The 13,435-nt window shown below is 38.9% G+C and overlaps 1 protein-coding gene across 1 annotated transcript in view; it reads right to left on the bottom strand.

Moving 5' to 3' along the window:
• LOC146524773 (neuronal acetylcholine receptor subunit alpha-7-like) overlaps positions 1 to 12,152 on the bottom strand; it is a 42,024-nt gene extending 29,872 nt beyond the window's left edge. The window contains exon 1 of the mRNA XM_085135525.1: positions 11,681 to 12,152. Coding sequence (XP_084991651.1) covers positions 11,681 to 11,750 — 70 coding nt within the window. The 5' untranslated portion in view covers positions 11,751 to 12,152. The remainder of the gene's footprint in view (positions 1 to 11,680) is intronic.
• Positions 12,153 to 13,435: the final 1,283 nt, after the last annotated feature.

The raw sequence follows: 13,435 nt of genomic DNA, 5'->3' as shown, positions 1-13,435 counted from the left end.
TTGTCATCCCCTATGTAGCCGGTGTATCAGAGAAACTCAGGAGGGTTTTCTCCAAGCATGACATCCCGGTGTACTTCAGACCCAGCAACACACTCAGACAAAAACTGGTTCACCCGAAAGACAAAACGCCAAAACACAGACTTAACAATGTGGTGTATGCTGTACAGTGCAGCGAGGAATGCCCAGACCTCTACATTGGAGAGACCAAACAGCCACTTCACAAGCGCATGGCACAACACAGAAGAGCGACCTCCACAGGACAAGATTCAGCTGTCCATCTGCATCTTAAGGATAAAGGACACTCTTTCGAGGATGCCAATGTTCACATTTTGGACAGAGAGGACAGATGGTTTGAAAGAGGAGTGAAAGAAGCCATCTATGTCCACTGTGAGCGACCATCTTTGAACAGAGGCGGTGGTTTACGACACCAACTCTCTGCCATCTATAATCCAGTTTTGAGATCCCTTCCCAGACGCCTTAAGGCCCACTCACACCCTGGGCCATCTGACCTCAGGAATTCGCATGATAAGGTGGGGCCAGGTTTCACAATGAAATCACCCGAAACTCTGGCTGATTGGGACCCACACCCAGTTCCACACCTTGGCTCAGGCGATTAGAGGATCATCAGGGGGTCCTTTTGTCCCTCTGTGGGGGGAAACTCCCACTAGGGTTATATCTGGGACTCTCCACCATTTGACCTTAGAACTGAAGAAGCCTCTCGGATGAGAGGTGAAACGTCTTCAAGTAACTTAAAGAAGTCCAGACGCTTTTCTTTGCAAGCTCCTTTGACTACGATGACCTGGATGACTGAGAACCTTCACAGACATAACAAGAGAGGTCAATCAAATATTTTCAGAACTAAGAATATTATATAAATAGTTTGAGAGGTTTGATCTTTGACATTATATCTCAGTCACCAAAGTTCATTTCAATTCCAAATAACTAAACCAAGGAAATATATATATATATATATATATATATATATATATATATATATATATATATATACTTTTAACACATATAGGTTATTCTACAAGTCTTCTTAGCAATTTGTAAAGTTGGGAAAAAATGTGAAAAATGTTTTAATGGTGATCCATGATAGGTCAACTGATATAGACCCTCGGTTGGAGCACTTTCTTGGCACTTTATTCACCCATTTGGGCAAATGTGTTCCTGTTGCAGGGAGATAAGAGTGTTCTACGTGGGTTAATGTGTGTGTGAATGGGTGGTTGACTGGTTGTGTAAAGTGCTTTGGGGTCCTTAGGGACTAGTAAAGCGCTATACAAATACAGGCAATTTAGCAGTTAATGTCTTTAATTAAAGAAATAAATTGTAATACTTCAAAATACTACTAAATACTATTACTGAATGGGGTCCTACTTTAATAATGAAGTTCTATTGCACACAAGCGCCACGTAAAAACGATCTCACAGCCATCTTGCTGTGACATGTCTGCGCTAACCACCATTGCACCAGCAGAAGACCAGCAGGCGGTTTGTGGTTGTTGGGAAGAGAAAATCCTTGTTCTACTCCAGTTCAGGAGTATGTTACTTAAGGCCCCCAAAAATCTCTGCTGGGTTTTTTTAGGGGGGACTTAAGGGTTGAATACTGGTGTTATTAATAGAAGAGCCACAAACTTTCCCTAACTACAGTACATGAATAACTTGCCAGTTAAAAATTAACATTTTTATTAATGCATTTACTTTTGACCAAGGGGGTATTTGTTGAAACTAAGCTACATCATTAACATATTTCATTTTAACGTATTGTGTCTTTTATACTATGCATGTTATCCCTACTAAACTCAGGCTAATGTTATACAACAACTGCCTTCAATGCTCAGTCACTCTAACCTCATACAGATCACTACAGGAAATGATCAGCCTATGAAAAGGTCACAAAATTATTGATTATTAGCTCAACTTTACAACAGAGAATCTGTTCACATTTAAAAAGTAAAGGTCAGACCATTTATAGATATTAGCAGAGAAGGTCAAGAGACAATTGCCTCAGTCTCAGGAACCAAACTTTGAGTTTATACTGCCACTGGAACAAGTAGTGACTATCTCTGCCTCCTTCAGAAAGCTCACAAACACTGGTAGGCCACACACTGTTGCAGAGAAATGCACTTAATTGTGGATTACTGTGGATTAAAGCATTTTTCAGGGTTCTGTTTGAGTTAAATTTATTGTTTATGTGAGAGAAAATACGGGACTGGTCAGAAGGACGTCTACTTTACTTCAAACAAAATATTTAAGCAGCCAAGTTTTGAACAAAGAAACATTTTCTTCGAGTTTAACCACATTCTCTTTTTGACCAACTTCTGCTGTTAATACTTCTCAATTAAGCATAAAACTTCATTTTATTTGGTGAGCTAACTGCAGCTAGTATGAAGAAAGGGGACCCTACCACATCAGAAGAACCTGGACTTTTCCCAGAGAGCAACTACAGAAGTGAGTGAGAACAAGAAAGAAAGTGGGAGAAAAGCTGTGTTGTCATGCTCAGCCCCAGTGAGCCCGCTGCAGCCCATTGTAGTTCTATATTTTGCCTTTCTCCCTCCCAGTTAATGACGTTCGGTTTCATCCCATGGCTCTGATGACCTGCTTACCCTGTGTCAGTATCTTTATCACTGGTGAAACACTGAGGCATCCAGCAGAAAACTGCTGCTGACTCACTGTATACAAACAACAACAATAAAAGAATATGCAACTGTAAATTTAAAAAGAGGCTAAATTTCATTTTTTTTTAAAAACAGCTACCTCTGAGTCAAGAACAAACACAATGGCAATGTGTTGTTGATGTCACTACAAGTCTCATCCTCATTTCCACATTAGACACAGATTCCACAGAAACAGGTGATTTGTTTTTAACTCAGTACACTCACAGGCTCACAATGATGTGTCCACGTTACAATTCATAATGATTTGGCACTCTGAGGTTACCTCGAGGTGTCTGCATGCATTTAGTTCTAATAAGGAGAGCCAGTCTGCTCCTGGTCTCTCCAGGGCACCAGCAGTCGCAGGGGGAAAGTTTAATGCATTTCACATATTCAAATGGTCTACTACTACAGACCATGCCAATTTTATTTGTGTGGATTTCCTTGACATGAAATTTATTAGAAGAATATTGGATGTGAGCTCTAGCTCACAGATGACTGTGGAACTGAATACAGAGGAAATTAAAAATGTGAGACCCATGGAGATGTGAATTTGGTATGAATATCATTATGTTTTTAGCTCTGTGCTGATAAGACAACCTGTCCAGAAATGTGTCGCTTGAATCTCAATCAGTCTGTGTTCATGCTGTATGCGAGCAAAAATCTAGAGCTCTTCAAATACTAAAGAAATTAATAATGATATTGGTGCTTTGTGGGATGGACTCTTTTAGACATAGTCTAAAGAAACACCTTAAATCTGCAGAGCTTATCTTTCTGACTTCTGGTTCTTATTTTCTAGCTGTGGAATCAGACGCTGTTCAAAACTTTCCTTGGTCTTTCCACCACCTCCACCTAGTTGTAGCTTGCTCATTTTCCAGTGCAATGATTTTTACTTCCTTCACCTCCAACAAATTACACATTGCTCTATAAACTAAAAAGTATCACTATAAGATACCAGATTTTAAATTTTGAAAAACTAGGTAATAGAAAGCCAACTTTCATAATATCACTAATGCTAAAAGACTTAATCAACCTTATGAGAACTTGTCTGAGGGCTTAAATGTAACAGATATTTGTTCCTATGTGATCAGTGAAGCTCAAATTATTCGTTTTAGTCCAAAATATCTTCGATATTATGTGTTGTAAGCAAATGTCACTGACTTAGCTGAAAATGGATGGATGGATTTATGTTGATTATTTCGACAAATATAAATTATCTGAAGCACTTTTGAATGTCAAGAGCAAATCTTTACAAGAAAATGAGAAGTACATTCTCCCCTTTCTATCCTCTTGCTCTTATTTACAGAGAATGAGATGGCACAAACAAAAATATGAACAAAACCGTCCAAATCAGCACTGTCACCTATGCAATTTATTTCCAATCAGCTGCAAACAAATAGCAGAGTCATTTGAGGTTGAGGTCATGTGAGGCCAAACAAACAGGCAGAAGGTGACCATCGTAAAGTGATCGTGATTTTGGGGTGTCATTTAAGCACATTAATCGTCTCTCTTTCATGCTCACAAATTAATATATACTGAGAAATTCAGCTATTTGATTCTGTCCCATTTGGATATTTTTACTAGGTCAGTGTGTTCAGATGAGGCTTCTAAACAGGCTCATCAGACAGGCTATTCACACACAAACAGCCTGAGGGACTCATTCTCTTTCTCGCTGTCACACATACCTCTTAGACAAACACCCAAACAACAGGATTGCTATTTTAAGCAGAGTACTAAATGACCAGCTCTTAAATCAGGGCCCCTGTTGTGGCCAGGTAAACCTATCCACGCTGAGCTGCTTTCCATTGTGCAGCGATGATAATGGCTTTGTTTCTCAGTCCATTTTTTCCCTTTGTCAAGATAATCTGCCACAATCATGAATATTAGGTAATCTATTGTGTAGATTACCTATACAGTTAAAAGTGATTTAATTACTCTTATGCTTTGGGCAAATCCAAAATATTACGTAACTAAACTTGCAATATTGACACAGGGCTGAGTAACTTCAGTTGTTTTCACACATGCACAGCAGCCCTTGACCTTTTTCCAGCTCAGCTGCAGGTAAGAAAGCAAATATCAGACACTGGATTGCATTAAATTGTCTTTAACCTGCCATCTCCATAGCAGAAAAAACTAAGACAGCACCCTTACCAAAATCAAACTGAGTGTTTCCTGCAGTGAAAACACATCTACAGCAGACCTACCTGCTATTTACTGCACGTGAATAAAGGACTTCAGGCCTGTTTGAAATTTGCGCCTGAAAATTGCTAACTAACTTGAAGTTATTGGAGTGATTAGGTGGGGTGGGGGTGGGGTGGGGGGGTCCCATTTCACTGCAGGGCAACCTGCATGTGGCGAATAAAGCTTTGATTGATTGAGTGAAAACTAATCAATGGGAATGCTGGTATTTAACAGATAAGTGGTAACAAATGGGACAGAAATGGTGTGTTTAGTATTCTTGGTGTGCCTGTGCTATGTCATTGTATCAGCCCCAAGGTTCTGAGGACATGTGCTAGCTGGCTGTCTGTGAGTCACATTTTACAACCTGAATCTAAAACTGAAGACGATACTGGTGCTGTGGAAAACATCACATCTGGTTCTTATACTAAACAGATGACACCATCAGAGCATATTGACTATTGACCAGTTACTGTAGCACTGGAAAGACTGGTTCCCAGATCTGGGTGCAATGATGCAATCATATCCATGCTGCAGAGAGTTTAACCCCATCGAGGGGCTGCATAGTGGAGGATGCAGGCCCTGTGGTGCTCCACTGTGCTGTCTCCATTTATGTTTACTATCCATAGCTCAGACATTCAGGACTTTTAGACCTTTTACTTAAGCAAAAGGTTGAAATACTTGTGCCACTCCATCCCTTCCTCATCTGCACTTACCTCTGCCTATACCCTGAGACAGTGACACCCATCAACAGCCTTCAAATGTATGACAGTAGTGAGATGATGCAGCAAAATTGCATCTCAAGAACATTAATCAATTTAAAAGCACTCAAAAGGCATTATCTCCTAATGTCAAAACCGTCTTCAGTATAATATATAATCCATAAGTGATGGAGCAATTGCTATAGATGTTTTTTTCCTGCAGCTGGAGTGTAACAGTCTTCATAAACTGTTATTCACACCAGTGATCTTGCTCCTAGACAGACATTGTTCACAGTTAACCGGGGGACTCTGGTATAGCTGGAACCCCGAGGTTCTAAATGATGTAACTTTAATCCCGGTGAATAAACAGCAACACTACAAAGCTGTAGTAACAAAAGGCTCGGGAAGATTAAAATACAAATAAAAGGCTTTTAAATACATTCACTTTAGTGTGACTCAACATTAATTTACATGCAGCCAGCAGGTTCTTTCTTTCGAGGTTTGTCCCTAAGAGAAAAGCATAAAACATAGGAATAAAATAACTCTACACAAGAAACAGATCTATTATTATTTACCGTAATTTTGTTTCACACAACAAACTTGGCAAATCTCATAAAACCTGATGCAAAAAAGCCAGATCTATCATCCAGTATGGAACACAAAAAGGCTCTGAACCCACAGTGCCCTGGGACCAGAGTGATGAATCTGGCAAGGACTATGCTGCACAAAGGAGCTGCTAACAGAATGCCACTCCCTGAGGGCCCGGAGAGTCGACATCACAACAAATGCTACACATCTAGACCCTTTCTCATGCAAATATATCGCATTAGTGCACTGTATTTATGAGTGTTTGCGGAAGAAACAAATATGGAAAGATTTCCACTATTGAATGAATGTGCAATATATCTGATGCTGAACTCACACCGTCAATGTTTTTAGTCCAAAGATGATACATTTGCTGAATATAAATCAAATCTGCTGGCAGCTAGAAAAATAAACATACCAAATCAGAATGTAAACACAGGCTAGAGTGCAAACTATAACACATTCCTTGTTTGCAGTTAGGCGTAACATATAAACATTTAACAAATACTGTATATTTTGCTTAAATAGACTGGGATGTAACGTCTTTTTGAAGCAGTATCAATAGACGGACTTCTCAGCTATGAAACATACTGATATTTTTAAAATGCAGTCCGTCCTGCAGATATCAACAAATTATATGTGTGACACAAAAAAATACTGCTGCAGTATTGGTAATGAATGCGTAACATCACTATAGGCAGGATGATAGGTATACCTTGTGTGATCTTACACATTGTTTTGTCGATTTTAAAGGTTAGTTAGCTTTTTGAATCCAGAAGTCAAGACTAAAAGATGGAAGGTGACTGCACAATTAATCAAAATTTAATCTCAATCACAATTTCAACTTCCTGCAGTTTTAAATGAACGTGATTGACTGATAATGAAAATGTGTGCTACAGCTAGACATGAAGTAAAAGCAAATCAAGCTCTCCCTGACAGCGTGCCTGCATGTGCCAATCACAGCTGTTCCTTGCACCGCAGAGCCTGAAATTTCCTGAATTCACTTGACTGCAGTGATACACTACATATAACAGAACGTCAAAAACAAAAATCAAATGTCTGGCACAGCCGAAGGCAAAGATTTTGATCCTAGAGGCAGATCATTACCTGTAGTTTGGATATAATTCAGATTTAGGGCCAGTGATGTCAACCTAGAACAATTGTCCAATGTCACTTCAGATGTCCAAGATAAGTGACCAAAAAATACAATGAGTAAGGAAGGTTTCAGGAAAATGGTCAACATAATACTAGTAAAAAAGACATTATCGCCTCGCACAGTTATTTTTTCAAAACAATAACAGCTGCACAGCTCATTGCAGGGGAAACAGATTTTCACAGGTTCAAACAAATAAAGTTTAAGACTTTATAGTTTGCTTCTACGAGATGGAATTAGATCAGGACAACACACCTTGTTTTACACCACAAACTCCTACAACTAACAGTTTGTCAATTTTAAAGTACTTATACAGTGCTTAAAATCTTCTTTTTTTACTCTAAATAAAACAATAATAGAAAAGTGAAAAGCATAGATATGTATCTCTTTTGTAGACTGTGTCCAACACTGTACAGTGACAGCGTGGAGAAATAATAGAATCCAGACACTATTGACAGAAACAAGAAATAGCAACATACTCCAGGGATGAAACAGTGTTGAACAGTATTGAATGGCACATTTCACTATATGCTAATTCAATTTGCTTAACCCAGAAAAACATGTATGGTGTAGGTTTACAATAAAGCAGTAAAAATAACAAATTCAAATAAAACAAGACAAACAAAAAAACACCTATGGAGTGTAAGGCTGTCTGAATAAGAAGGGTTAGAAGTTGTATTTGAATTTACGCACACGTTTCATAATAATATCTCAGGTCAGCAGACAGCTAAATTATGTTTTCACCTTATGCAGCTGTGGCTACAATGTAGCTTGCCATCACCCGTGTGTGAATGTTTGTGTGAATGGGTGGATGACTGAATGTAGTGTAAAGTGCTTCGGGGTCCTTAGAGACTAAGTAGAGTGCTATACAAATACAGGCCATTTACCATTTAGTGTATTTTCAAATATGACTCTACATGTTTCAATAAGACGCTGGACATCTTTCCCATTTTCTAACAACACATTAAAGAATGAGGGGTGGCTCAAGACTTTTGCACAGTGCTTTTCTGTGTGATTCTGTTTATAAGAATCTGCATGAGTCTTATAAACAGTGTGTTGCGCCATGCCTCCAACACCAGGCAAGTGTGCATTCATGTAAATTGAGGGCATATCTACACTGGCATGGTCTAGCAGCTCATTATTTTACTATCAGTCCTTTGGCAAGGAAACATATCAGTCAGGGGAGGTCAGCAGTGAAGCATCCAGATGTTCAGCAGCTCTAAACCTACATTTGAACCCAGGTCACTAGCCTATTACCTAACCTGATTCAAAATGCAGCTGGAGAAACTGGAAGAACATGAGACTCTGGGAAATTAGTTGATTTGAGTTAGGCAGAAGTACAAAAAGAATCCAGGGAGAAAAAATAATTTGTGCTAGATAGAGGTGTAAGAGATGGATGAAAACCAGTCCATCACAGAGCCTTTAAAATCCTGGATTCCTTTACATTTCATCATATTCCTAATCATGCTTAAAGGACTTAAATTAGGGTCTCTGAACCTGTAAACTTCAATAAAACACAAAATATTTTAGTGAGGCAGTAAGACTATGACTTAAAGTAGTGTAAAAAAATCCCTAATAAAAGGGTGAAACTAGAGAAATGACCTAGAGCTAAAAGATGATGCAAGTAAAGGAGACCGTTAGGATGGAGATAAAACAGAAAACTGTAATTAATATAATAGATTTAACCATCCACATATGTTGGTTACTAACTAGTTACTGTTGCTAACTAGTAATGCTTGTCACTTCTCTGTGCAGCTCTGGGCTTCCAAAGAGCAAGCACACACACTATAACCATTCTGTGTGTGGGATGTTTAAATCAACTGATGAACCATGAACTCATCCATTAACACATCATTTCCAGCATTGTGTGACTGGCTACAGTAGCGAGCATAATCGTGTATGATGCAGTTTGTTAATGGACCTCTAGATAGATGAATTTATAGAGGAGAGATTTCCTAACACCACTGTAATCCTAATCCAGGAGCTAAGACCTCTGAAGTGCTGCACTGAGTCTGTGACCACCACATCTCGTATACACTGAACACAACCCACATGCTTCTACAGATTTAGAAACAAAAATCCTTCAACACCTACATGGTTAATGCAAAATAAAAATGTTTTAGGTTTACTTTTAAACATTTGAGTTTAAAGTAATAGCAGAACAACCTGTTAACTATTTCTGGACAACATGCTGTGTTATAAATGTTGAGTAATCACAGACTTCCAAGGATGGTAAAGGATGGGAAAATAATTTGAGGAGAGCTTTAAGTCTTTATTCACGTGCTGGCTGAGTGTGGGCTACAAATAAATATAACCAAAACTAGAAAACATTAAAGATCTCTACAACATCAGTTTTTTCAGGTCACTGCTCTGTTTTGTTTGACTCAGTAGAGTGGAGGAAACTACCATAAGAACCTCTACATCCCTGTTTTCAATTGAAATCAACCTTAATTAATTTTTAAATCCAAAGTAATCATTAATATTTTCTCATTAAGTATAAAACTCTACTATTTTATTTTACTAAACATATAAACAGTTTTTATAGAATATTAACATTTATAAATATTCTGCACACACATACAAGTGCACACATAAATTTCTCCCACCACTACCACCCTAGCTAGCCATTCTAGACATTAACAATTTAAGAGTGTGGACTTTGCATGTTGTTCCCGTGTTTACATGAGTTCTCCCAGGTACTCAGGCTTCTTCCCACAATCCAAAGGCATGCAATTAGTGGGGTACGGTTAATTGATCATTCTAAATTGCCCATAGGTGTGAATGTGAGTGTGAATGGTTGTGTTAGCCCTGCAATAGATTGGTGACCTATCCAAGGGAATAGAAGGGATGGATGGATGGATGCAACAAATACAACTCTATGGTCAACCAGTATTTAATTTTGAAAACACTAGAAGACTAGAAACACTTGGTAGAAGACTAGTTCAGGTTGTTCTTTTTTTGCTTTGTCTTGTTTTTTCCCTGCTATTTTAAATAAAAACATCTGATTATGAGTCAGACATATGCAGTGAGGCTGTTGTTTCAGTAGGATGCCATTGGTATAGTCAGAGTAGTGTGGGTGTATGTGGGTGGGTGTATGTGTGTGTCTGTGGGTGGTTGGGGGAGGTTACAGTCTTTATATTGGACCCCTGTGAGTCTAAGCATGTTTTCTGGATGTGCCAGTTTACTTCCTGAAGTACTTTAATGGATTAATTGTTTTCCCTCTGTCCCCTTTAACATGGAGAGGGGTAATACCCTTTACTTGGCATGGGGCTCATCGCTTTTGCTTCATCAGTTATGATGCCCCATTTGAACAGCATGCTGTGGAGTCGTGTCTGTGCTTGATTTTTGGTAGCCACTTAAAAGACAGTAAAAAAAAACCCATCAATGGGTGAAACAAACCGTATCCATTCTGTTGCGCTTCCCTTCATTTTTTGGTTCATGTCCACATATGTTAATAAAGCAAAACTAAGCTTCCAAGACAGTTAAGTTTTTACTCTTGCTTCTTGTAAAACAACAAAACAGAAAGAGGTAAACCACACAATTCTGAGAAGTCATTACATGCTAACCCTGTTCAAGGATAACTAGCGTGCTATTACCAATACATGCCAACAGCCATATGTGACATGTGTTAGAATGTCTTATCACTCGATTTGACCTTGTCTCCTGGTCTTGCCTCCCTTCTGACTGATGAAGTGGAAGGTGGCAGGTTCGGGTTCGCGGTGGACATATGTCTATGCATAAAGCAGTGCTTTGGAAAGCAGATTCAGCAAAACCACTGAGTTAAGTAACCAACCCAGATGTTAGATGATGATGCTGATGATGGGATGGGGCTTAGCAATGCATTATAGAGTCATGCATGCACACCATCATCATTCAACGAAGCAAACATTAATGTAGAGAGTAATGCATACATATGCTCAGTGTTTAAAAATAACTCTTTGCGTCTTTAACTTTTTTTTAGTCTGGATTCTGGGTAGGAAATTCAAAGATTTATATAAATCTTTGAATTTCCTACCCAGGCTGTAAAGATTCAGCAGCCAGTGTTATTCAGCAGGTATATGGTGATTGCTAAACAAAAAACCGTCACCTAGTCTTGTACTGTGAGGTCTTAGGTAAAAAAAAAATCCCACATTATATCCAGATATGAAATTATCTAAACGTACTCTGGTTTGTTTATGTCAGACGATTTAAAATTATCCTATCAATTTTGATTTTTTTTTAATGTTAGAAAACTTTCCGAAAATGCTTAAAAGATTTCCTTCTAGTCGTTTGACGACGTAAACTCAGGTCTAAATTACCATCCTCCTCAAAAAAAACAAAAAAACAAAAATCGTTTTCAAGTCGGTACCCTTCATAAGATCATCTGTATAAACTGGAGGGGAAGAACAACTTTGCCCCAAAACCTACCTCTGAAAAGCATTACGATCCAAATATAAAATCCAAGCGAACACGGTTTCCAAAACTTGTGGCACCGCATGCTGGCACCGTCCAGTGAACTCCAGCGGTTGTGTCGGCTAGACGGGAACTCTGATCCGGCTCGGCGGTGGAATGAACATGCGGCTGGGGAAAACGAAGGGGACCGGGACGGCGTGAGAGATTTGCAAAAAGAAAAGAAAAAAAAAGACTGACAGACAGGAGTGCGGAGTTCAGATTGGCACGTTCACGCTGCTTCAGTCTCCCTCACACGCACACGCACACAACGCTGCACAGTGCACCTCCTTCCCAGCCTGAGTGCGCATCACAGGTAACACAACAGGATACAGTAAAGTAATAGCCTCTGTCACAGGAGTGTGAGCACAGATGAGGCTGATGAGATGCTTGTAACCCAGTAATTGTGTGCTAACGCTGAAAACTAGCTCACATTTGAATGTTAAATCCTACAACATGCTCACGAGACACTGACTAAAGATTACATTAGTGTCTACTTAAACTCAACTAGTCTAATCAAATAAAGGTGCGTGTGCGTGCCGCCCACTTATATTGCTCACATTCTGGGGGTGATAATGTTAGTGTTTGACCTCAGGCAATGATGTAACGAAACCCTGAATGTAAAGTCCCCTGAAGTGATAGAAACAGGACTGTGTGTATTCTCTCCCAGTCACGACTGTATACACTGCAGTCTATTACAGTAAACAGTAGAATTAAACAGGGACTTTTTTTTTAGATGTTCATGGAAAATAAATCGTATCTTTCTCGCACAGAGTAAGGTATGAAGATTGATTCCATTTGTGCACTGTTATATAAGTACAGATCTAAAAGTAATAAAGGAATATGTAACCCTAAGTAAAACTCCAAATGGCATAAGTGCTCTGACAGTGTAAATAAATGTATTCATTAGTGAACTTAGGATAAGGTTATTAGTTGGTAGCCGTATATCACTATTGAGTGCAATAAAAGTTGTATCAATACTCTTATCTACCTCAGATAAACAAGCTACTTAAGCCCACGAGTAGTATTGTAGCCTGAAAGTAACATCCTGCAAGATTTAAACCAATCTGCTCAGTCCAATCAGTCAAATCACATGATTGATTCTTTGCATAGCCTTTTCTGAGCAGTGACTGATATATATCTTTTTTCTTTTGCTAAGTGCACATTTAAATCAAACACAAGGTCAAAGAGTAGCTATCAAAATACCAGATAAATAAATTTGTCATTTGTCCGTTTTTTTTTTTTTAATCTCACTGTTTGTCCTGGACAGGAAATCTTACTCTGACCCAAGAAGCAGGTACAGATCACCAGTGCATACCCTCCATCTCCCACAGCTGTAGATCCTCATTTATTGAAGTGCCACGCGTCGCACTGCAATTTCCCCCTTCCCAGCTTTACAAAGAGGTTCATCAACTGCATTTTTGTCATATTTGTCTCCTTTTTGTGCCAGACTGGCTTATAATCAAATGACCTATTTATTCCAGTCCATAAATAATTTCAGTCGGAAATAGAATCCAACAGGCAATGAGGGGGAACATTGCATATTTCTCCAAATGTTCTCACCGCCTTTGCTCCCTGTCTCTTTCTCTCTTCTTCTTCTCTCAATGGAATAGGGGCGTATTATCTAAGAAGCAGCCCTGCGCCATTGGTATTAGTTATTTTTCCTACCCCACATGGAGCTCAATCTGAGGAGATTCATGCTGTTAGATCTGATTTGGTACAGCATCCCATATC

The sequence above is a fragment of the Neolamprologus multifasciatus genome, chromosome 2 (assembly GCF_963576455.1).
Source record: "Neolamprologus multifasciatus chromosome 2, fNeoMul1.2, whole genome shotgun sequence".
Classification (NCBI taxonomy): Eukaryota; Metazoa; Chordata; class Actinopteri; order Cichliformes; family Cichlidae; genus Neolamprologus; species Neolamprologus multifasciatus.
The sequence above is the reverse complement of the archived record's forward strand: the minus strand, read 5'-3'. Positions and strand labels throughout refer to the sequence as shown.